This window comes from Molossus molossus, unplaced genomic scaffold (genome assembly GCF_014108415.1).
Source record: "Molossus molossus isolate mMolMol1 unplaced genomic scaffold, mMolMol1.p scaffold_m16_p_14, whole genome shotgun sequence".
Taxonomy (NCBI): Eukaryota; Metazoa; Chordata; class Mammalia; order Chiroptera; family Molossidae; genus Molossus; species Molossus molossus.
Window position 1 is genome coordinate 58,365,084 of NW_023425349.1, and position 26,762 is coordinate 58,391,845.

Below are 26,762 nucleotides of genomic sequence, written 5' to 3' on the forward strand. Positions count from 1 at the left end.
TTCACCTGAAACCAATACCAAATAAAAGATAACAGTTAGATTTTGTAAATTTATTGTGTTTCTTACTCCTCTAAATTTTGAAAAGAAAAATTGCTAAAATACTTTTTTTTGGGTGGTAAGCAACTGCCTTGTTTTTCACAAGGCAGGAAAAGAAATAGCTCTAAAGATAATATTAATTTTTTAAAAATCCTCACTTAAGATTATGTTTTTTAAATTGATTTTAAAGTGAAAGGAAGGGGGAAAGAGAAGGAGAAGGAGAAGAAGGAGGAGGGAGGGGGAGAGAGAGAGAGAAACATCGCTGTGAGAGAAACAGCAATCGATTGCCTCCTGTATGCACCCAGACGGAGGATTGAACCCGTAACCTTTTTGGTGTGTGGGGTGGCACTCCAACCAACTGAGCCACCTGACCAGGACCATGATCTTTTTTTTTTTTTTTTTAATATTTTTTCTTTATTGATTTTAGAGAGACAGGAAGGATGAGGGAGAGAGACATAGAAACATCAATGAGAGAGAACATTGATTGGCCGCCTCCTGCATGTCCCCTTCTGGGTATTGGGCCCACAACCTGGGCATGTGCCCTGACCGGGAATTGAACTGGCAACCTCTTGGTGCATGGGTCGATGCTCAACCACTGAGCCATACCGGCTGGGCCAGGACCATACTCTTAATTTTGATTATAAACATATTTATTTACAAACGGAAGCCTGAATAAATCTATGTTTTTTTCTTAAACCTAACCCTAATACTAAACCTAACCCTAATACTAAGCCCAACCTTAGCTTTCAAACCCTAAACTTAACTAACATTAAGCCTAACACTAATGCTAACTGATCTTATGCCTACCCCTAACCTAAATCATAACCTAACCTTTAACACTATTCCTAATCTTAACCCAATACCTAACCTCAATCTTTATCTTAACTCTACCCCTAACCCTAACACTAACTTTCTAACCATACCTCTAACCCTAATCCTAATTCTATCCTTAAGCCTACCAGTAACACTACCTTTACACTAACCTCACCCTAATCCTAATCTTAATTCTAAACCTAAACCTAAACCTAACTTTAAAACTAACCCTAATCTGCCCTGGCTGGTTAGAGTGATGGCCTAAAGACCAAAGAGGTGTGGGTTCGATTTTAGTCAAGAGCATGTGCCTTGGTTGCGATTTGATCCCCAGCCATGTTTGGGGTCATGCAGGAGTCAGCCAGTCGGTATGTCCCTCTCACATTGATGTTTCTCACCCTCTCTTTCTCTCTCCTTTCCACTCTATCTGAAAACCAATGGAAAAATATCCTCAGGTGTGGATTAAAAAAAAGAAAGAAAGAAAATAAAATAAAACTAATCCTAATCCAAAAAAAAAAAAGACAAAATAAACTTTAAATCAAAAACGTTTTTTAGTGGGTATAGAATTTCAGTTTTTCAAGATGAATAGAGTTCTGGGTATGGATGATGTGATGGTTGCCACAATATGAAGTACTTAATATCACTGAATGGTACACTTAAAAAAAGTCAAGATGGTAGTTTTTATGCTACATGTATTTTACCAAAATAAAACATGTTTTTTTTTCTCACCCGAGGCCCTTTCTGCATTTATCCTCAGATAGAGCGGGAGGGAGAGAGGGAGGAAGAGAGAGAGAGAAACATCGATGTTAGAGAGACACATCGAGTGGCCACCACCTACATGACCCCAACCAGGGCTGCGGACAAACTGCAACCAAGGTACATGCCCTTAGTGGGAACCAAACCTGGGACTCTCTGGTCTGCATGCCAATGCTCCAACCACTCAGCCAAACCAGCCAGGGCAATAAAACATGTTTTAAGAAAAAACAAAACAAAAAACTTAACCCTAATCCTAACATTAAACCTAACCCTAACATTTAAATCCTAAAAATTTTTAAAAATATGTTTTTATTGATTTTTTTAGAGAAAGAGGAGGGGAGAGATAGAAACATCAATGTGAGAGAGATATATCAGTTGGCTGCCTTTTGCACACTCCTTACTGGGGTTCAAGCCCTCAACCTGGGCATGTGCCCTGAAGGGAAATTGAACCAGGACCTCTCAGTCCATGGGACAACGCTCAGTCTACTGAGCCACACTGGTTAGGCTAAATCCTAAATTTAACCCTAAATCAAAACACAACTCTAACACTAACCATAAACCTGTCCTTAATCTTAACCCAATTTCTAGCCTGTCCTCTAATCCCAACTCTATACTTGAACCTAACTGTAACACTAGCCCTAATCCTAACCCCAAACCTACCTTAACCTTTAATACTAATCCTAAAGTTAAACCTTTACTTAACCTGAATTCTAACTTAACCCTACACTATCCCAAACTCTAGCTTTCATCCTAATCCTAACCTGTAATCATAGCATTAACTCTACACTTATGCATATACCTAATCCTAACCCTAATCTAATCATAACCTTAAATTTCTATCTCTAACCTATATTGTAACCCTAATCCCAATTTAATACTCACCCTAACCCTATTCCTAATCCAAAACCTAATCTGAACTTTAACACTAACCCTAACCTTAAACCTATTTCTAAACCTAACCTAACCTTTAACAATAACCCCAACCTTAAACCTATACCTAATCTCAACCCTAATGCTAACCCTAATGCTAACCTTACACTAACCCTAACTAACTCTAGTACTTATCTTAATCCTAAACTGTAATAATAAATTTAACCCTAACCTTAACACTAATATTAACCTTAACCGTACACTAACCCCAACCCCAACTCTCATCCTTACCTATAATTTTAATTTTAACCCTAACCCTAACACTAAAACTAACCCTATTTTTAAATATCTAACCATGACCTTAATCCTAAATCTAAACCTAATTGTTACTCTAGCACTAACTCTATTCCTAACTCAAACCCTAAAGTAAACTTTAAAACTAACCCTAATATCATACTGAACCCTAATCCCAGTTCTCAAACTCACCCTAACCCGGACTGAATTTGAAACTATAACTCTAACCTCTAGTCCTAACCCTAACTTTAACCCTAATTATAGCCCTTACCCTAATCTTAACTTTAACTGTATATTTCTAACCCTACCCTGAACTCTTACCCTTACCCTAACTCTGACCCTTATACTAACTCGAACTCTATCCCTAACAAAACCCAAAGCAACCTCACCTCTAACCCTAACTAATTCTTACCCTAACCCTAATTCTTACCCTAACCTAGCCCTAACCTTAACTCTAACCCTTATCCTAACCATAACCTAACCTCTAACACTAATTTTAGCCTTAATTCTATAGCCATCCTCAACTCTAAATCAATGTTTTATTTTTTATTTATTTATTTTTTTTGTTTTGTTTGTTTGTTTTTTATCCTCACCCGAGGATATTTTTCCATTTTTTGTACAGATAGAGTGGGAGGGAGAGAGAGGAAGGGAGAGAGAGAGAGAAACATCGACGTGAAGGGACACATCGAGTGGCTGCCACCCGCACGACCAACCAGGACCGGGGACAAACTGCAACCGAGGTACGTGCCCTTAGCGGGAACCGAACCCGGGTCTCTCCGGACCGCAGGCCGACGCTCTAACCGCTGAGCCAAACTGGCCAGGGCTCCAATGTTTTATTTTTTTAATTGCTCAGATTTATTTTTGATGAAGAAAAACTTAGTATTTTTAACATTCTTAAATATAACCGTCTCCTCTTTCAATATGTTTTCAAGACAATGTAGTATGTTTATCCATATCCATTTGGTTTGATTACCCATATTCTTTAAAAATATTGAGCATGTGTTTTTTTTTTTTCTTTTTTTGTTAATTCTCACCCGAGGATATTTTTCCATTGATTTTTAGATAGAGTGGAAGGGAGAGAGTGCGAGAGACACACAGAGAAACATCTGTGTGAGAGGGACACATCGATTGGTTGCTTCCTGCAAGACCCACACTGGGGCTGGGATCAATCCTGCAACACAGTCAGGTGCCCTTGACCGAGAAGCAAACCTGAGACCTTTTGGTCTGTGGGCCGATGCTATAAATGCTGACCCAAATTGTTCAGGGCTCAAGTATGTGTTTTCAATAACATTTAGTATGGTTGTCTACAGTCTCATAGTCTGTTATTTTATTATTTATTTACTTTTCCATCACCGTTTTATAGTCTCATTTTAAACTAGTATCTCTTGGAGGAAATAAAATGTGTAATATGGGGATATTGTGCGAGTTCAATCCCAGGTTGGGGCATGTATGTGAGGCAACCTATCGATGTTTCTCTCTCACATTCATAACCGTCTGTCTGTCTCTCTCTCTCCCCCCTTTCCCTCTCTAAAATAAATATTTTTAAAAAGATACCCTTAAGAAGGTTGGAGGGCAAGTTACAGGGTAAGAGAAAATATTTGAGATATATATATATATGTATATGTATACACACACATCCATGTAGGTATTTACATATATATATACATACATATCCAAGAATAACCAGAATATATAGAGAATCCCTATAAATTAATAAGTAAAAGACTGACAATGCAAATGCAATAATAAAATAGGCATGAAAATTGAATAAGAGGATATTTATAGGATCAGTGAATGTATGAAAAGATTTCTTTAGTTATCAGGGAAATACAAATAAAATCCACACTTGGGTACCATTACACACCATCAGAAGGACTAAAATTAAATTGAGAGACAATACAAAGTGATTAGAACCTGAAGCAACAGGAACTCTCATGTGTTGCTGGTGGGAATGTGAATTGGTACTACCACTTAGGCAAAAGTTGGGTAATGACTGTTAAATTCAATCTTCATATATCCTGTGTCCCAGTAGTTTCAGTTTCAGGAACGTCTGTGTATGTACGTATAATTTAGAGAACTGTGAGTACACATGCAGATATGTACAACAATGTTGATAGTAGTGTCATTTGCAGTGCTCAGTAATTAGAAAACAATCAAGTGACCACAAATGGTCACCAACTTATAAATATTTATATGAAGGCACACTGAGTAGAAAAGAAATTGATGAACTTCAGCTACATAGTTCATCATATTTGAATCTTGCAAAAATATTGCGGAAACTATAAAAGATATCATCAAAGAATATAGGTATAATTATATTTCTGTACAGTTCAAAAACTGGTGTTAGGGGTGTATACCAAGGCATAAAATTAAGTAGCCCAGCGAGGAAATGAATACCATAAATACCATGAACCTTTTGGGTAAGAGGGGGATGTATTTGAAAAGGGCATTGGGGGTCCTCTGGGGTGCCAGCAATAGTCTGCTGCTTATACCTGGGCAGTGGGTACTCTGGTGTTTGTTTTATAATAATTCACCAAGCTACATATGTACAATTACTTATTTTCTGTATGTGTACTGACTATATTTTACAATTGATTAAAAAAAAAGTTTGTCCTAAAAAATTGAAACAACCTCTAAATGTAGATAAGTTCTAGCTATAAATCATGATTTGTAACTTTGTCCCTTCTAGTTTTCAATCCTAGGAATATGTATTTGTGGTCTTTAGTGTTTACTCATCTTTTCATTATCTGTAACAAAGTGTTTAAATACTATGGGAAGACAGTGGTGGGCTGAGCCACTTCATACAGGCACATAGATATTGATAGTTCACATATTTTTCCTACTCTAGTGATGTCATATTGGTAAGCTCCAACGTGGTGGGAATGGTTACCATGGAAACAGGCAAAAACTACAAGTCAAGGTTGCCTCCATTTTCCCAGAAAGCTGGTTGTTAAACATTTACTAGCACACCACTCTGCTTTATGTCATATTACATGAAAGGTATTTAAAAATATATTGACTACTGCACATTTCATTGTCTTTTTTTATATCAAGAGAAAAGATATTTCTGATGTGCTAAACAAACCTTTGGAGGTAAATTGGCAGCATGACTAAGTTAGCCATTACTGTCATTCACCTTCAGACAAGTAAAACACACTCACACACACATATATTGACAAACAGATATTTACTTATTTTTCTCATTAGTATAAATAGTATCTGAACTTTAGAAGTTATTTTAGTTCTGTCTCCCAAATTGAGAAGTGTCAACTAAAAAATGTAGTTAATACAAGTATAGTATTTTGTATAGCGATTACTCAATAAATTTTGCTGTGTAAAGATATTGTTATGTGAGCATTTCCCTTAACGTGAATCTTTATGGTTCTGTTACACATTTGTTATAGAAATGCTGACAAATTCTTCACTTGTATTTTTTTTTTCGGTTGGGATATGCAAGCTAAATAACTACTTGGAATATTTTCAAGGTAATATTTTATTTTATTTTTAGGTGATTCCTCCTAAGGAGTGGAAGCCAAGGCAGTGCTATGATGACATTGATAATTTGCTCATCCCCGCACCAATTCAGCAGATGGTCACAGGGCAGTCAGGACTGTTCACTCAATATAACATCCAGAAGAAAGCCATGACAGTGAAGGAGTTCAGGCAGCTGGCCAACAGTGGCAAGTGAGTGGATTCGACTTGCTGTTTTTATTTCTTCCAAAGAATATACTTGGACCTGGTCAGAAACCAGTAGATGGAGCTTGTAATGAAAATGAGTCTCCTGCATAATCTCTTTCAGTCCTAATTTAACTATTTCTGTTTCCTGTTCTTCAGGTAATTGTCTACTTACATTTAGTTTACTGTTAAGAAAGTTGTTCCTCATTTTATCATCTCATTAATATCTGTAACTGGGTTTTTCTATCTTTTAGTTGTTATGAGTTTTTGATTGTATTCATGATTCATCCTCATAAGGCAAATTTTCTTCTTTGTGTGACAATGTTTAAGTCTTAAATGATAAATTATATATAATAGAAGATGAGTAATTGAAAAAGAAAATCCTTCAGCTCTGACTGGTGTGGCTCAACTGAGTTGATTGGGCATCGTCCCATTCATAAAAAGGTTACTGTTCTATTCCTTATCAGGGCATATGCCTGGGTTTCGGGCTCAATCCCCCGTGGTAGGTGTGCAGGAGGCAGCCAATCTATGATCTGCTCTCACATAGATGTTTCTCTTTCTCTCCCCCTCTCCCTTGCTCTCTCTCTCTCTAAAAATCAATAAAAATATTTTTATTAAAGGAAAAAAAAAATCCTTGAATGACTTGAATGGCCACCATTATTGTATTTGTTGCCAACTGTAATTGAAACTATTTGGGAAAAAAAGAAAGCTATGTTGTTGACATGTATTTGTATAGTTAGGCACTTGATGGTTATGGTTGACTGAACATGTACAGACTTTTTCTTGTCATTATTCCCTAAACAATATAGTGTATCAACTATTTACATAGCATTTACATTGTATTATGTATTACACGTAATCTGGAGATGATTTAAAGTATATGGGAGGATGTGGGTAGCTTATAGGCAAATTCTATGCCATTTTATATGAGGGACTTGAGCATTCATGGATTTTGGTGTCCACTGGGAGAATTCTGCTCATGGATATGGAGGGACAACTGTATAGTATAATTGGTTAAAGATTTAAAGAAATATTTCAAAAGCTAAAATAATGAATTTTAAACTAATTTTCTGCTACCATTATTGATACTTTCAGGAAAGTATTTTCCTAAGTAGTAAAAAACATGCAGTTTTCATAGCATTATTTAGGAATCTTCAGCGTATTCAGATATGTATGATAAATGCTTATGTAAATTTACTTGTTAGATTTGACATCATAAGTTGCTATAGTATTTTAATTTTGTTTAATGTTGTTTAGAAGGTGATTTAAATAAAATGGGTGGGGAAAATCTTAAAATGGTCTTACTAATTTGCACTTTTTTCATCTACCTTTTCCAGATATTGTACTCCAAGATACTTGGACTATGAAGATTTGGAGCGCAAGTACTGGAAGAACTTAACTTTTGTGGCACCTATCTATGGTGCAGACATTAATGGGAGCATATATGATGAGGTATGTTTATATTGTAATAGGCTTTGTAAAGGATCATTTCATGTTACTACTTCTGGACCATTTTCGGTGGTTGACAAGTAGTCATTCCTTGTACTTTGTGTGATTCATAATTTCTCACAGGACAAGAGAAAGTAGACACATCAATAGAATTTCTGCAGCCGGTATTTTCAAATTGAAACCAGTTAATTGAACAAATACCTGATTGTTCAACAGTAATATGATATCTGGCTAATCTTTAAATTATATTAAAATTTTTAAAAAGTAAAACTCATGATGAAAATATTTGGAAAACAAAATATCCATAATACCATGTTAAGGCAAAAGCAGTATTTTAATATGTATTCATTCTTCCAGAAGTTTTCCCTTAATTATTTTTCCACAAAATGTGAGAATTAAAAAAAAGAACTACATATTATTACAGTCTTTCCATTTACTTTTCAGGAGAGCATAACTCACTAGATACACTACAATCCTTTTTGCTTCCAACTGATGTTTATAATTTCTGTTTTTAAAATCTTTCCTTTCGTAACCTTTTATTCCTCTCCCGTTGCTCTCTTTTGAAAAGCTGATTGCCTTTCCAAAGGTTGAAGTAGTGCAATGAACACCTAGACACCAGTTTGTAATATTTGGCAAATTTGCTTTATGTTTCTGTCGCTCTATCTTTGTCTCTGTCTGTCTCTCTGCTTTAATATTTGAATGTAATTTGCAGACATCATGACAGTTAACTCTTAATTATTTCAGCATGTGTCTATTAATTATAAGGCAATTTACCATTTATATATGGTCTAATATATAGACCATATTCATAGATCCTTAATTGTCTCAATAATGTTATTTATAAATACTTTTTCCCCATTTGAAGGGCCCAGTCAAAGATATCCCTTTATAATTAATAAGTGATCTATAGGATATGGCTTAGATACTAGATGACTATCTTTTTCCCCAATATCCTGCCACCCAATGAATTTGCATCCATTGATTCTCCTTGTCTGAGTACATTATTAGGTATTGTTAAGCCATTTATGTTTTGAAATATAAAACAAGCTGGAAATGCATAAAACAAACTTAGAGCTTCATGAATTATTGTAAGGTGAACACCATGTGTTATCACTGACGTCAGGGAAAACATTACCAGCACCCTGGAATGTCCCTGCACACCCTCTTTTAAATTGTTTATTTATTGATTGATTTTAGAGAGGGAGGAAGGGAGAGGGAGAGAGAGATAAAAACATTGATGAGAGAGAACATCGATTGACCACCTCCTGCATGTCCCCCCACTGGGGATTTGGCCCACAACCTGGGCATGTGCTCTGACCGGGAATCGAACTGGTGACTTCTTGGTGCATGGGTTGATGCTCAACCACTGAGCCACACCAGCTGGGCCCCTGCACACCCTCTTTACCTATTATGCTCTCCTCTTTTTCCTCCAAGGGTAATAACTATTCAGATTTTATGGTAATCACTTCCTTCTTTTCTTTAAAAATGAAGCTAATTGTATCTTGTTTCCAAATTTTATATAACTAGAAGAATCATTTTGTATATTTTTCTGTCTGCCTTCTATCACACCTTATTGTATTTCTCAACTTTTTCTGTTATTGTATGTACCTCTGGTTTATTTATTTTCGTTGCTGTATAGTATTCTATTGTATGAATGCACCACAGTTTATTTTTTTGTTCTGCTACTAATGATCATTTTGGTTGCCTTTAGTTTTGGCTTTATGCTCAAAACTTCTGTGACTGTTTTGCACATTTCCCAAGGTAGGGAAACGTTTCTGTAGTGTGCATGCCTGGGAGTGGTTGTAAGGTATTCACGTGGTTAGTTTCAGAATAAAACTGTTTTCCAGTTCATACCTTTCTATAGCAATATCTGTGAGTTCCCATTGCTCTACATTCTCCCTGACGCTATTATCATCAGTCTTTTAATTTTAACTACTCTGTTGGGTATGTGTAGCAGTATCTTCTAGTTTAATTGAGTTATGATTTTTTCCCCCTTATTTTCCGAGATCAGACGAGATTGGGCGCGTTCAGGGTGGTATGGCCGTAGACTTCCCCTTATTTTCAATGGCTCTTTGGATTTCCCCTTGAACAAAGTGCGGGCGCGTTCAGGGTGGTATGGCCGTAGACTTTCCCCCTTATTTTCAATGGCTCTTTGGATTTCCCCTTGAACAAAGTACCTGTTTAAGCCTATTGTTCATTTTTTTTTTGTGTCATACTTTTCTTATCGATTTATAGTTTTTTAGACATTCTGGATTTGAGGTAGTGTCACAATTTCAAATTTTCTGTATGGATTTCCAGTTGTTGAACACTGTTATTAAAGAAATTGTTTGTTGCCCTGGCCGGTTTGACTCAGCGGTTAGAGCGTCTCGCGGACCAGAGATTCCTGGGTTCGGTTCCTGGTAAGGGCGTGTACCTCGGTTGCAGTTTGTCCTTGGCCCCAGTTGGGGTCATGTGGGTGGCAACCAGTCAGTGTGTCTCTCTCACACTGATGTTTCTCTCTCTTCCTACCTCTCTCCCTCCCGCTCTATAAGGATAAATGCAAAAAAATGTCCTAAGGTGAGGATAAACAAAAATTTATTTGTTGATTTTTTTAGAGAGAGGGAGGAAGGAAGCGAGCAGGAGAGAAACATCATTTTGTTGATCCACTTATTTATGCATTTATTGCTTACTCCTTGTATGTGCCCTGACTGGAGATCGAACCCACAATCTTGGTGTATCTGGACAATGCTCTAACCAACTGAGCTACCTGGCTAGTGCCTGACCACTGTTGAAAGGACCATTCTTACTTTTGAATATGGACTGGGTATTAGGAATTATTGTTGTCACTATTTGATGTAATGATGGCTTGGTGGCTATATAAATATATTTTTCCTATCAACTGAGATGTATAGCTGAAAAATATACAAGTGAAAGAACATGGAGTCTGGGATTTGTTTTTAGGATATTGCAGAAAACAGAGTGGAATGGATATAGTTGAATGAAAATTGATAAACTGTTGGTAATTGAAGCTCAATGATGGATTACACAACATTAAAATATGTATATGTTTGAAATATTAAGAATGAAAGTTAAGAAAAGAGAAAACATTCTTTCTTCATTCTCATTCTGATAAGTACCTTCTGTATTGAAAATTTTTTGTTTATTAATAAGGTAGCACATACTCAGGTAGAAAAATGACAAAACAGGGAAAAAAATGAAGAAGAAATATTACTCAAAACCTTACCAAATAGAAATAACTTTTTTATGATTTCCCTTTGGCCTTTATTTTATGTGAGTGGGTGTGTATGTATGTGTTTGCATATATGTACGTGTTTCTCCACCAAAGATCTGAGGAGGGTTTGATAGTATTTTTAGAAGCATTTTCAGTATTGCTCCCTAGAGGATCATTTCAGTGTGTTCTACCTGCAGCCATTTCCATACTGCCAGTTTCAAATTGTACCTTTATTAAATTGTTGCTTTTTTTTTTTTTTTTTTTTTTTTTTAGTATTTCAATTCCAAGTGTATTCTTACTGATTTATTCTTTAGTGATAACAAATATCTTTTAAGTTTAACATGTTATGATTAATTTTTTGGGGAAAATGCATGCCATTAACACTAAAACTTTTTTGCAGAACATGACACTTTGTCTTATTAAACCAGGTTCTGTGGGATTTCCATCAGAATGGGTGAGGGCACGTAAATACTGTTGATATTTTACACTTGAGGTTTAGAGAGGTTAAATTGCTTTTCCAAAGTTTTGAGGCCAGTAGAGGGGCTGCCAGGTGCTCTTATCCCCCATACCAGTTTTAAGGAAGCAATTACGTATAGTCAATCTCATAGTTGTGGAAATGTGTAAAAGTAGGTCAATGTCAAATACAAATTTCCCCTGAGCTGATGGTTTATTTTGGGCTTTCTCTGTGGTTTCTTTGCTAGGGTACCCTGGCACATTTTCAGGTTTCTGAAAGGAAAACTGAGTTGAGGTATCCTCTGGATCCTGGGCTGAGATTGAGGTTGTATGCCTGAGTGCTCTAAAATAAAATAAACCTCAGTCTAGGTTATATTTTCAAACTACCCCTTCGGATCACTGAGTTCTTTGTTCCCTTTTGCATATATGAAAGTTAGAAACAGCATATTTGGGACCATTTTAAGAACAATTGACATAAAAAGCCCTGAACTAGGTTTCTGTATTTGATAGTGAAATATCAGTTGTTTCTTACACCATTGAGGCAGATGGACTTTGGTTTACTATGCTTATAAATTTGCTGCTTGTGTTTGAAAACCAGTTACACATTGGCATTGCTTCAAGTGAACTTGACTTTAGACTTCAGATTCGAGTAACTTCAGTTATTAAAATCCAATGAAAAAAATCCACTATTTTGTAAACATGAAGTTTTAAAACTTCCTCATTTACATGTTTTTGAGCCAGGAATCCATAATTTTGGTGGGATCTACAAGACATAGTAGGTTATAAATTTTCTCTAAGCTCTGCGGGAGCATTTTGTAGCTTCTGAGTTGAGCTGACATTTTCAATGCTTTTGTAGAATAAAGAAAGACACGAGAGAAATGCTGTAAACTGCTACTGGTAAACAAAACTAATCATGCTCAAGACACCTAAATTCAAACAAATGAAAAATAACTTGCATTTGGCCCCTTGAGGTGGATGGAGTGTAACAAGAAAAAGAGTGCATTAAAGAGAGTGATGAAGAGTGAGCATAAGAATAACCTGTAACTGTCAGGAACATCTGAAGTCATTGCGATAAATATGCATTGAAAAGCCCATGTATTGTTTTGTTTACTATTGTATTTTTGTATTGTTGAACTAGTTAGCTCAGTATTTAAATTGTTTTGGTAACTGGCTTTTTATGGTTCATGGCATTATTTTGAAAGAGATTATAGTCATCAATTTGCAGTTCACTTTTCTGCCTAATTTCTAGTAATGACTGTTTAATCTTAAAAGAATGATTAAACATAAACCATAGCCTTGTTTCTTTTCAAATTTTTTTTTTTTTTTTTTTGGGAGGTGGGAAATTTTGGAGAGGATATGGGGGAGGTAAGAGAGTTAGTTTGTGCAGGGTACAAAGATGAATGAAGGTCCTTGTTCTCAAATAATTCCCAGAGGGGCAATAAGGTGTTATGAACTTGGCCGTAAAGGCAGATGTGGGTTTCCTCAGAGCCTGGAGGACAGGCACTTAGAGCAAGCTTGGCATTGAAGGAAGACTTTCTCAAGGAGAGGGGACATCTGAATAGGGCCTAGATGAGTAAGTTCAAGTCAGGTAAAGGAGGAAGAGAAGAGGATAGGGCAGGAACTAGGTAAATTTGAGGGTAAGACCAAATTCAATATTTTTACTGAATTTTGAGGCTTTTTACTGCACATGGGCTTGAGGAGGGTGAGGAAGACCTGGAATAGTGGTTGTGGGATCTGTGGGCCAGGGATCAGTCAGTCCAAGGCTGGAGACAGGGCTGTGGGCCTGGGCCTCCTGACCCATGGTGCTGTAGCAGCCCCTCCTTTGAGTTGTAGCATCAGGCAAGGAGGTGCCATTGTAGTGTTGATCAACACAGAAATTGGGGGTGAGGGTGTTCATGAAGGACTAGTTAGGCACAGTCAGCCTTGATAATAAAGGAAGAAGGGCCTGGGATCCCAGGGCATGGATCTGGGCCCCTTGTTCATTCTGTTGCTTCTTTCAGAGCTTGATTTCCTTAGAATATACTACATCTGTCAACACCATGGGCCTTAGCCTGTGGCAGCAGTAACTATAACACGATTTAAGTAAATTATGATTTTTTGTTAAACATTTTCTTTTTTTAAATGTTTTTATTGGTTTTAGAGAGAGAGGAAGGGAAAGGGAGAGATATATAGAAATATCAATGAGAGAGAAACATTGATTGGCTGCCTCCTATGCGCCCCTTACTGGGGATCAAGTCTACAACTGGGGCATGTGCCCTGACCGGGAATTGAACCAGTGACCTCTCAGTGCATGGGTCATTGCTCAACCACTGAGCCATACCTGCTGGGCTTGTTAAATATTTTTAAAAAATGATTTTAGAGATAGAGGCAGGGAGAGTGAGAGAGAGAAACATTGATGTGAGAGAGAAACATTGGTTGCCTTCCACATGCGCACCAACCAGGGATCAAACCCGCAGCCTGGGTATATATTCTGACTGGAATAGAACCCACAACCTTTTGGTGTATGGGATGATTCTCCAACCAACTGAGCCACACTGGGCAGGGTATAAATTACTATGTTTTAAACTGAAATACCAAGACTATAAGGCATGTAGTGACAAAACCCAGCCTTTGTGTATATGATGGACAGCTGGGCTTGGCAGTCAAATTCTGCCTGTTGCTTTTATTTGTAAATAAAGATTTATTGGAGCATATCCTTACTCACTCATTTACATATTATATATGGATTTTTTTTGCACCACAGTGGCAGAGTTGAGTAGTTGTGACCAAGATTGTGTGGCTCACAAAAGCTATAATATTTACTCTCTGAGCGTTTGCATGAAAAGTTTGCCAACACCTAATATAGAGTCAAAATTATTTATTCTTGGGGAAGGATGGCTCAAAACCCTTTTGAGATAGATGGGATAAAATTCTGAATGTTCCCAGGAGAATGAGATTCATATACATTGACTACATTAATACTTTGAGGCAATGAAATTGAAGTGTTGAGTGATGTCAGGGAATAAAGAAGATCCTGACCTTAGAAATAAAGCTACCTGTGCTCTTGAGTAGCTCTACATGATTCTTTGGTAATAGTAACATTAGCATAAGAGTCCTAAGATCTAAAAACATTTTAAAAATGTTTTTTTTTTTTTTTTTTAAATTTTTACTGAATTTATTAGGGTGACATTGGTTAACAAAATTATATAAATTTCAGGTGTACAATTCTATAATACATCATCTGTACATTGTATTGTGTGTTCAGTATCTAAAGTCTAGTCTCCTTCTGTCACCATTTATCCCCCCTTTATATTCTTCCACCTCCCCCACCTGCCTTTCCCTCTGGTAATCACCATACTGTTGTCTGGGTCTATGAATTGTTTTTCTTTTTTCTTAATCTCTTCACCTTTCTCACCAGCCCTCCAACCCCCCCTGCTCTAATAGCTGTCAGTTTGTTTTCTATGTCTGTGAATCTGTTTCTATTTTGTTTGTTTATTTTGTTCATTAGATTCCACATACGAGTGAAACCATATGGTATTTGTCTTTCTCTGACTGGCTTATTTCACTTAGTATAATTCTCTCCACGTCCATCCATGCTGTCACAAAAGGTAAGATTTACTCTTTTTTTTTTTTTTTTTTTACAGCCATGTAGTAATCTATTGCATTCACAGCTTTCTAAATAAATGTTTTTATTGATTTTAGAGAGAGGAAAGGAGAGGGAGAGAGAGAGAGAAACTTCAATGTGAGAGAGAAACAGTGATCAGTTGCCTCCTGTATGCACTCCTACCGGGGATTGAACCCAAAACCTGAGCATGTGCCTTGACTGTGAATCGATCCAGCAACTTTTTATTTTATTTTTTTTAATCCTCACCCAAGGACATTTTTGCATTTATCTTCAGATAGAGTGGGAGGGAGAAAGGGAGGAAGAGAGAGAGAGAAACATTGACTTTAGAGAGACACATTGACTGGTTGCCACTTACTTATATGACCTCAACCGGGGCCGGGGGCAAACCGCAACTGAGGTAGGTGCCCCTAGCAGGAATCGAACCTGGGACTCTCCCGTCCATGGGCTGATGCTCTAACTGCTGATCCGAACTGGCCAGGGCAGTCCGGAAACCTTTTGGTGCACAGGATGATGCTCAACCAATTGAGCCACACTGGCCAGGGCAACCACAGCTTTTTTTATCCACTCATCTACTGATGGGCACTTGGGCTGCTTACAAATCTTGGCTATGCTGCAATGAACATAGGGGAGCATTTTTGTTATGTTTCACTAAGGGCCTGTCCACTGATAAAGTTTTTTAATAGCTTTTGCTAGCTGTACATTTGAAAAATTAGCCCTCTATTAAAAGAAGCATGGGAATTTTTCCGGACCCACACACACAAAGAAGACGACAAAGGAAAAAAGAGGAAAAAGGAGATAAAAAGTCCTGTGTGAGATAATTTGGCTTGGCTGAGGGGCCTGAAAGTCAACAGGTATCTCTAGGAGAGAAAGAACATAGAACATTTCTGGGATAGCCAATAGCCATGTGTACTTCCTCAGACCTTTGAAGACAGAGTGCATCTCCTTGTTCTATGTGTGAGAGCTAAAAGAGGCATCAAAATTATTTACTTAAACTGCTAGTAAAGTACTGAGTCATTCAGGCTTGTGTTTTATGCTACTTTGGGCTGTTTCTAGTAATATCTGTCATGCGATATAATGGTGATCTTAATGATGATCGAGATTTAAAATGGCTGGTGTGGCTCAGTTGGTTGGGCACCAGAAGGTTGCCATTTTGATTGCTGGTCAAGGCTCATGCCTGGGTTGTGGGTGATCCCAGGTAGGAGGCTTGTGGAAGGCAGCTGATCAGTGTTTTACTTTCATATTTATGTTTCTCTTTCTCTCTCCTTCTCTCTAAAAATTAATTGAAAAAAAAAATAAAGTAGTTTCATGTGCTTTGCCTAAACTGCCTATTATCTTCCTAATCCCTAACACTAGAAAGATCTCCATGACTATTGTCTGATTCCAAAAAAGTCTTCTTTGCAAGATTTTCCCTTAGTTGCGTGGTGACAGTTAGCTCCTCTAGCAGTAATCCTCAGTCACTTCCTCTGTCACCCAGATTTTCTGTTTTAAATGCCTCTTATCATTACAGGCAGTGCAGTCTGCAGTGTCCCTTGGGAGCTGATATTTTCAGAGTAGTGCACCAGCCAGGAGTCTACTGTATCCTCATCATTACAGTTCCCACCTAAGAGCACTTTAGACTTCTTTGCATGTTTTATGTCCAGCTACTTCTTCTGAGATAACCCATAATATAGCATTACATTAAGATTGAAAATTTTCTTTGTGTGTAACCATCTTTGCAGATAGTTCTGCAGTTCAGTGGAGAAAGATAGCTGCATTTCACAGTGAGGGGATGCTGCTTCACTTGTGATCTACAACTTGTGCCATATCCCTCTTCTTAACTCTCCCAGATTTGTTCTGAAACTTAGCTCCTTCATTGAATTACGTTCCTCCCCTATTGCTGCCACCTCCAGATACCTGAAGGTGTCCACACCCTCTCCTATACCAGCCTGGTACTCAGTGGTCTCCTACCCTGGGTGTGGCTATCAGTCATTGCACAGGAATTTTTTTATTCTAGTTTTTCAAATATTGTGTTGGTTTGAATAACAAGGCAAAACTCTCCAGGAACAACATTGCTTCGCTTAGTAGATGGGAGCATGTCATGATCATGCCTCATGTCCTTCCTCCATATGCATGTCACCTCCAACCAACTGTTCCTAATGGGTGGCCTTTCCAGGCTTCTTATGCTCACTTACCTTCTTCTTGGGCTTTTCCACCATCTCAGAAGACATTTTTACTACTAATAATGGGAAGATGATAGCAGAGATGCCTAATACATTTAATATGGGCACAAAACATAATCCTTTCGGGAGAACAGTTGAGATACAAGTGGACTGTTGTCTGCATTCTCTTAGCTGGGTTTGTATACAACTGAAATGGGTGGATGTTCAGTCATTACAGAGAATTTTTGATTTGGGCAGTGAATTTTGGGTAAGGAGATACATGTTATTACAGTAAATATTTAGAAACTGTACAGAAAATGAGGGATACCTGTATTTACTTGACTATTTCTTCTGTAGTAGATAGTGTTGGCAGGTATCATTTCTCATAGATTCTCCGGCCCTAGCCCCTATCATAGTGTCTGCTGCAAAGAATGCACCTATGAAATTGTAGAATCGATGAGTACATGACATTGGAAAAATAGTCTGAGGCCAGATCATGACATTTTCTGAACGTTTTTGCTTATGATTCTGAACCTCTTGAAGGACCATTTGAGATTGTTTGGTAAGGAAATGATAGCATGAGAATCATGCTTTAAAAAGTGTGATCAACCCTGGCCATTGTGGCGCAGTTGGCTGCGTGTCGTCCTGTGCACCGAAAGGTGGTCTGTTTGATCCCTGGTCTGGGCACATGCCCAAGTTGTGGGTTTGATACCTGGTCAGGGTGCATGCAGGAGGCAGCCCATCAATATTTCTCTCTTACATATATATTTTTTTCTCTCTTTCCTTCTCCCTTCTCTCTCTAAATAAATAAAAACATTTAAAAAAGGTGTGATCAGATAATGGTCTGCAAGATGGTCTGGTCATAGCAAGTGGCTTGGAAAATTTTTTGAAAGGAGGAAGAGGGAGGAGTTATAGTGATCTTCTCTGGTGTGTGTTTTTCTGAACCCTAGTACCCTGAAATAGTGGTTCTCAAACTTTTTGGTCTCAGGACCCCTTTATACTTTTAATAATTTATTGTGGACCTCAAAGACCTCTTTAAATTTAAGTTACATTTATCCTTGTTTCTTGTATTAAAAATTAAAACTGAGAATATTTAAAAAGTATTCATATTTAATTCATTAAAAGTAATACATTACATAACATATACATATTTATACAAAATGACTGTGTTTTCCTAAACAAAAAAATTTAGTGAGAGGAGTGGCATAGTTGTACATTTAAAAAAACATCTCCAACACCTAATTTAATAGAAGACCTCTAGGTTCTTGTATCTGCTTCTGCATTTAATCTGTTATGATATCACGTAGCCTCTGGAAAATTTAACCTCATACTCATGTGAGATGGAAAGTGACAGGCGAATAATGTTTTGGTATAATTATGAAAAGTTTTGATGCCACAGACCCTTTGATGGAATCTGGGTGTCTTCTAGTAGTCCCCAGAGAACACTTTGAAAAATGCTACCTTAAAATGGTTAACAGCCCTGGCCAGTTTGGCTCAGCGGTTAGAGCGTCGGTCAGCTTGTGGACTCGAGTCCTGGGTTTGGTTCCTGCTAAGGGCATGTACCTCGGTTGCAGTTTGTCTCTCGCCCCGGTTGGGGTTTGTGTGGGTGGCAACCACTCAATGTGTCTCTCTCACATCGATGTTTCTCACTCTCTCTCTCTCTCTCTTCTTTCCTCTTTCCTTCATGCTCTATCTGAAGATCAATGCCAAAAAAAAAAGTCCTGCGGTGAGGATTAAAAAAAAAGATAGCAAAAGATTCATTCTCTGATCTCATTTTACTTAGATGGTGGAAGGATCTCAAGGCAGTGAGACAGTGTTTCATTTTTGTTTACCTTCAGGTAACTGCATCTTTGATATGTACCTCAAAGACCTAATTACATCAGGAGACAGGGTTTTTAAACTGTCAGCCATGGAATTCTTTGGGGAGCATCATGCCATATATTCTGATCTATAACTCAGGCACAATTTTATAAGCAGAAACTGGACTTAGGATGTGAACTCAAGTCCCTGTATCTGAAAAAATATAAAATATTTTAAAGAAATTATATTTCCAAGATTTCCCTATGATATTAATTTGCTAGTTTATTACTTTTGTCATCCAGGTATTTATTAATAGACAATTGATAGAAAATTCAGAACAACTTGAAAAATACTCTGGCAAACCTTAAAAGTATAACATCCTATACTGTATATTTCTCCTTGAGAGCTAGTGAAAAAATTTTTTTGCTATGCATGTATTGAGTGATTGGGGTTTTATTGCCAATCTTCATTTGTAGTCTGTGATTATAAATGTATACATTTTTTTTTGTTTTGTTTTTAATCCTCATCCGAGGACATTTTTCCATTTTTTGTACAGACAGAGTGGGAAGGAGAGAGAGGAAGAGAGAGAGAGGGAAACATCGATGTGAAAGGGACACATCGAGTGGCTGCCACCCGCACGACCAACCAGGACCGGGGACAAACTGCAACCGAGATACATGCCCTTAGTGGGAACCGAACCCGGGCCTCTCTGGACTGCAGGCGGACGCTCTAACCGCTGAGCCAAACCGGCCAGGGCAATGTATACATTTTTAAGATAAAAATGATCTTTAAGTTAATATAAATGTTAAATATTTAAAAATTGGCATTATATAAGAGAAAATTGAAATCACTCATAATCTTGGCATTCAGAGACAACAGCTGTTAAAAAAATTCAGTGTATTTACTTCCAATGTTTTTTATTGATTTAATACTTGATAATTGTATTTTTAAAAAACAGATGTATCATAGTGAACACAGTTGGGTCTTATTTTTCCCCTCTCCAATTTTAACATATCGTGAATGCCTTCCCAGAATGATAGACGTTCTTCAGTGGGTAATTTAACATTTATTTTGTCTCACTTTTATTGGTAGGATAGTTTTCTTGGGCAGGGGAAACAGATAAATCTAATATGAAGAAGGATGCAGGTGGACTGTGGAGGCAGGGAAGATATGACAGTTCCTGGTCTCCAATGGGTCAGTGTGGAGGTAGCCCACACAGTGGGGTGGCTGGGTCATTGCTAACCTGAGAATGGCACTTTGCCACAGACACCGCCTTATTTCCTGCCTTTTCTCCACAGCCTCTTGAAATAGAAGTCTATAGTAAACAGCACAGACTATTAGACTTATTTACTTATATAATCAGTGCCCTAGCTTTGCCTTAGAGTCTTCATCTGTAAATGGAAGAGATTAAATTAACAGCTCTCTGAGGTTCTTCCAGTTTAAATATATGTGCTTTACAATGAGGAACCTTTTCTTCAAGAAGGTGAACTGAATTCTTTGATAATGAATGTTTGTGAGTCCTAGATTTTTTTTGTATTAGAATTTTGTAAGATCTCCTTTATAATAAATCTGTTGGCTGAAGCATGGGAATCTTTTCACACTAAGTTTTTAGTCTTAACATTTAGTATTATAGATGACTTATTTTTCCTCTTCTCACAATGGGGTAGCTTAAATACTTTCATCCACTAGATGGTGCACTTGGACAACAAATTTATCTAAGGCTGTGGGTTTCCCAATGAGGCAAAACAGTTTAAACTGTTTAAGTCACCAGCAGAATTCCTTTCCATTTTGTATTTTTATCATGTCAGGATATAATTTATCCTGAAATAAATAATTTGAAACCAGGACACTAACTATATGTATAATTTTTACATCTAAGGTAAAATGTCATTATTCTAGACATGTTTTGGTGCAAAGAGATTTATGGACCTGTAGGAATGGGGCTTTCAGACTTTAGTTCTGTGAAATAAAGCTTCTACTTAATCAAAACTCATTATCTGCCAGCATGTTATGGCTGGTTTTTAATGAATGAAGTCAGCCTGCATGATCTAAATTATGCCCTCCAGAAAGGGGTGGTGATGGTAGTTCTCTTTACATTGCATCAAGAGTGTTCCTTCAGGCCCTGGCTGGGTAGCTCAGTTGGTTAGAGCATTATTCCGATATGCCAAGGTTTCGGGTTCCACCCCCAGTCAGGGCATATACAAGAAACAACCAATGAATGCATAAATAAGTGGAACAACAAATCGATGGTTCTATCTGTCTCTCTCTCTAAAAATCAATAAATCAGTAAAAAAAAACAAAACCCAAAACGAATGTTTTATCAGTCTGGAAGCTGTGCTTTCTGGGGGGGGGGGGGGGTATTGTCAGGGAATTGTTGACAAGAGCGTTAAAACTCAGCCGTAGGATGACCTCAGAGTACATGGCTACTGCCGTCAAGTGTCTTGTGTGTGAGAAGGTTAGGTGGGGTCACTTTGGGGAGAATCAATATTATCTCTGGAAAACTTTCTAAAGAATAACAGCTACCCCAGAACAGATTGGGCTGCCCTCAGCGTAAGGAATGTTCATGAGGAAAATTATCTGATTTTATTTAAAAGAAATTTGGGTTGAGTAGGATTTGGATAGAATTGATGATTTTTATTTTAACTCTTTATCTCTCAACTGTTAAAGCTCACCAAAGTATACTTAGATGTTCAATAAAGTTCTAAATTGGTAAACTGACAAATATATGTGGAATCCCATGCTGAGTAGTTTATGGGGTGTGAGAAGAGTTAGGGTTAGCAGATGTTTTCCAGTGCAAGGTGCTTACTAGGTAGCCGGAGAGTCATGAATGGTTTTCTTAAAGGATAAATAACATGTAAAGGGCAGATTAGGTACCCACTGGGTAGCAGGAATCCTATGTACCATAGGAGTGTAAAGAGGCTAAGCTTCTGAGGGTCAGGCAGAATCCCTGAGAATTCAGGACATCAGTGGGCATCAGACATGTGAGCCACAGTGAAGAATGAGGGTGCTAAAGTGTTCTAAAGGTACTGGATGATCAGTATGCCGGGAAGGTTGGAGCTGTAGGAAAGTGTTAGGGAAACAGCAGTGGGAATTATTGAAAGGGAAAGAACATGGAACCCAGAGGTGAAAAAAACAAAGCTTTAGTGCTGAATTTTGTAGTGATCATAAAATCTTTTTTTTTTTATCCTCACCCGAGGACATTTTTTTATTTTTTGTTCAGATAGAGTGGGAGGGAGGGAGGAAGGGAGAGACAGACAGACAGACATAGACATCGATGTGAAAGGGACACATTGAGTGGTTACCACTCGCATGACCCAACCAGGGCTGGGGACAAACTGCAACCAAGGTATGTGCCCTTAGTGGGAATTGAACCTGGGTTTCTCTGGACTGCAGGCTGACGCTCTAACCACTGAGCAAAACAAGCCGGGGCATGATCATAACATTTTTGATGATTACTCCTGGAAGGGGTCTTGGAGATCATCTGAGGTAGCCAACATATTTATAGATGAGGAACCTCACACTGAAATGTTAGGATCTATCAAAGATGACACCTACTTAGTGGCAGAAATGGGCAATCCCTTTTCCCATTCTCTTTCTACAAGTTTAGACTGTCTCTAGGAAGGACTATGAGAACGTTGAATTGTATTGTGTGTGTTGGATCTCTTCCTCTCTTGCATTACTACTGTCTGCCAAAGTGTTCACTGAATGCTTAGTACCTTAGTTCCCATTGTAGCCCTGGACTTGCCTGCAGGTTTACAAAAGAACTTTGAGGAGGCATGTGTATATTTGAAGGCCAGGTCCTACTTTGGCCCCATCCTTCCCCATTTGAAAAAAGGAAGATGAAGGTAATTTAGATTTCATTTTTATTGTGATTTTTTTTTTTTTAAAGACATGGAAGCTAGTGTTTTTTTTAAAGAGAGAATTTATAGGCTAGAAAGATTCAAATGACTATTGTCAAAAGGAATTGTTGATCCACACTTTCTGCTTCTAGAATCTATTTTAGAAATGATCAGATATATGAATCAGTGTTTTTACACCAAGATGCTTTTCCATTTGTTTTAAATTACAGCAGAGAATGTAAAACAACCTGTATAGCCCAAAGGAAAATAATAATACAAATTTTTGTAGACACGAATATATACAATAAAATAAATGTTAGAAAAATGTCCACATTTCAATGGTGAGTGAATAAACCAAGATAACTGTGTATAGATATATTGCCAAGACCTTGAAATGCCCATATTGTATTGTATAAATTTTTTGTATTATGTATAAATATTATATACAAGTATTGTATACAGTTTCCCTCATAAATCATCCATTTGACCATGGGAAGAGAGCAGCAGGTCTGGCTGAGATGGGGAGGTTGGAGAGCTGCTTCCACACACCAGCTTCTTAGCATGTATTTCTCAAAAGAAGTCCCCACCTGTGAGGGTGCTTTTGGGGGTCACAAGAACAGTTAAGAGTCGTGAATTCCAGGAGTCTGATTCTAATTATGTTCTAATTAAAGAAAAAGTTTTAGAGAAAGTTCACAGAAATGATAAAATGGTCTTCTTTTATATACAGGTTTATAAGTAAGTTTGATTTTTTTTTTAAAACTTGCGTTCCAGATGTTCTACAATGAGAAGATATTATTTAATATTTAGGAAAATTATTGTTTTCTCTCTTTCTTTGAAGAAATAATGCTGATCCTATGTATATGATCAAAAATTTTACACTGTGAAAAATGTAAACCAAACCATTGGAAATTCCTTAGGTTGTATTTTATCTTTTTTTTTTATCCTCACCTGAGGACATTTCTACATTTATCTTCAGATAGAGCAGAAGGGAGAGAGGGAGGGAGAGAGAGAGAGAGAAACATCGATGTGAGAGATACACATCGACTGGTTGCCGGCGGGGCTGAGAACAAACTGCAACCGAGGTACATGCCCTTAGTTTCTGGAACCAAACCTGGGACTCTCTGGGCCACAGGCCTGGGCTCTGAGCCAAACCAGTCAGGGTGGATTTTCCTGTTTTATTGAATGTTGTGGTAATTGATCCTCTTTAAAGGAGAAACAGGGCTTCTCACTGTTCAGGTTCCCTTTAGGATATTCTGCAAGGGCCACATGCTGGTAGATTTGTAAAATAAAGTTAACAATTCCATTTGTTAGTTCTGTTAATGTTTTTAATAGAATGCATTTCTATGAGAGGACCCATGAGTCCTGCTATTGGCCTAAGCTGGTATTGCCAAGTCATCTTGGCAAGTAGTCCTTTAACAAAACAGCAAGTAAAAAAATCACTAAATTAGAGATGGTCCCTGACTTAACATGTTTCTACTTATGATTTTTTGACTTTACGATGGTATAAAAGCAATACCCATTCAGTAGAGACAGTACTTCAAGTTTTGAATTTTGATATTTTCTGGGGCTCGCGATATGTGTTAGGACTCTCTGTGGTGCTGCTGGGCAGTGGCAGCGAGCCGCAGTGCCCAGTCGGCCAGGCAATCATGAGGCTAAAAATCCAATACTCTGTGGTGTATTCAATACGTTAGATGACTTTGCACAACTTCAGGCTAATGTCAGTGTGCTGAGCACACTGAAGGTAGGCTAGGCTAAGCTATGATGTTTGGTAGGACAGGTATATTAAATGCATTTTCCACCTACGATATGTTCATCTGGATATAACCTCATTGTAAGTGGAGGAGCATCTGCACTAACTTTCTATTCTAGTTACTGGTGGGTAGAAGGAAGTTTTCCCTCCATGATTATGTAAAACACATGTAGTTCTGAATTGACTCTCTGGCTCATTGTTTGGCCATGTGGTTTCAGGCTCAGGAGAGCCAGCATGAGTTAGGAGTTTTCCATTCTTGCCCTTGAATCCCAGATCCACGATTATGAGCTATGAGATCCTGAGCAAATTATCTGATTTCTATGCTGCAGTTTCCAAATCTTTAAAATGGCATGACTAGTAGATGATAACAGTGTCTACCTCATAGGCTAAAATGAGAGTACATAAATAAAACCCTTAGTTCAGGGTCTGTTCCATAGTATGTACTGAATAAATGTTAGTTACTGCTGATGGCAATATTAAAGCAAAATGAGACACAAATTTCTAGGCTGAAATGAGATATTCAGTAGTTGATTCTGACTCAGAATTGTAAGGAATTCTGTTCTGTAGTTGTCATTTATGTGTAAGTTCAACCTGTAGCCCAGCAATTTATATTTTGTACCATCTGTCAAAGGCTGTCAGAGCCATGAAGATGGTTGTTTGGTGGTTACTGCTTAAGGAAATGCCCCTGCTGTTTTCAGAAAATATACTACCATTTTCTTGTCAGTAAGATAAGGCGCCAGGACAGAACTGGTTGCCATGGGTGTGACGCAGAAGATAGGTTCTTTTAAATGATTTTTTTCTTTATCATATTTTTGGAATGCAGTATCTGATTATCTGTGTGCAACATATTTAAGTTTTGGAGCACAAAGATTCACTGAATACCCCAAATCCTCAATGAAGTCCAACAGCTAGAATGTTAAAAATACTGTGCATGGGCTGCTTTTCCTATAGTCCTTCCCTGCTACCCACCCCATCACCTCGGGGTGACCTGATACAGGTATACCTCAGAAGTATGGCAAGTTTGGTTCCCAACCATCACAATAAAATAAATATCACAATAAAGTGAGTCACATGAATTTTTTTTTCCCAGTGCATATAAAAGTTATGTATAAACTATACTGTAGTCTCTATTAAGTGTGCAATAGCACTATGTTTTAAAAAAAAAACAATGTACATACCTTAATTACATAATACTTCATTGCTAGAAATTTCTAATCATTGTCTGAGCCTCCTGTGAGTTGTAATCTTTTTTCTGGTGGAGGGTCTTGCTTCGATGTTGATAGCTGCTGGCTGATCATGGTGGTGGTTGCTGAAGGTGACTGGCAATTTCTTAAAATAAGACAGCAAGGAGGTTTACTACATTTATTGACTCTTTCTTTCATGATTTCCCAGTAGCATGCAAGGCTGTTTGATAACATTTTATTCACAGTGTAACTTCTTTCAAAATTGGAGTCAGGCCCTGGCCGGTTTGGCTCAGCAGTTAGAGCATCAGCCTACGGTCCAGAGACACCTGGGTTCGGTTCCCGCTAAGGGCACGTACCTTGGTTGCAGTTTGTCCCTGGCCCCGGTTCGGTCGTGCAGGTGGCAGCCACTTGACGTGTCCCTTTCATGTCGATGTTTCTCTCTCTCTCTCTTCCTCCCACTCTATCTGAACAAAAAATGGAAAAATGTCCTTGGGTGAGGATAAAAAAAAAATTGGAGTCAGTTCTCTTAAACCCTGCACTACTTTATTAACTAAGATTATGTAATGTGCTAAATCATTTGTTGATGTTTTACCTGTGGTCACCAGGAGTAGATTCCATCTCAAGAATTAACTTTCTTTGCTAATTCATAAGTAGCAAATCCTCATTTGTTACAGTTTTATCATGAGATTGCAGCAATTCAGTTACATCTTAAGGGTCCACTTCTAATTCTAGTTTTTCTGGCTATTTCTACGACATCTGCAGTTCCTCCACTGAAGTTTTTTTTTAATTCTCATCCGAGGACATTTCCTTCTATTTTTTGTTCAGATAGAGTGAGAGGGAGGGAGGGAGAGAGAGAGAAACATCGACGTGAAAGAGACACATCAAGTGGCTGC

At 37.8% G+C, this 26,762-nt stretch overlaps 1 protein-coding gene and 1 non-coding gene across 20 annotated transcripts in view; both read left to right on the forward strand.

The window, feature by feature from the left end:
* KDM4C (lysine demethylase 4C) overlaps positions 1-26,762 on the forward strand; it is a 444,842-nt gene that overhangs the window by 48,063 nt on the left and 370,017 nt on the right. For all 19 annotated transcript variants that reach the window (XR_004959515.1, XR_004959514.1, XR_004959516.1 and 16 more), the window contains exons 3-4: positions 6,275-6,450; positions 7,779-7,893. Coding sequence is in view for 14 of the 19 variants with exons in the window: in XM_036261620.1 (XP_036117513.1) it covers positions 6,275-6,450; positions 7,779-7,893 (291 nt within the window). In the remaining 5 variants the exon portion in view is untranslated. The remainder of the gene's footprint in view (positions 1-6,274; positions 6,451-7,778; positions 7,894-26,762) is intronic.
* On the forward strand, positions 5,789-5,914 carry LOC118630358. Its single transcript, XR_004959598.1, has one exon. It is a non-coding gene; the product is annotated as a small nucleolar RNA SNORA19 (small nucleolar RNA).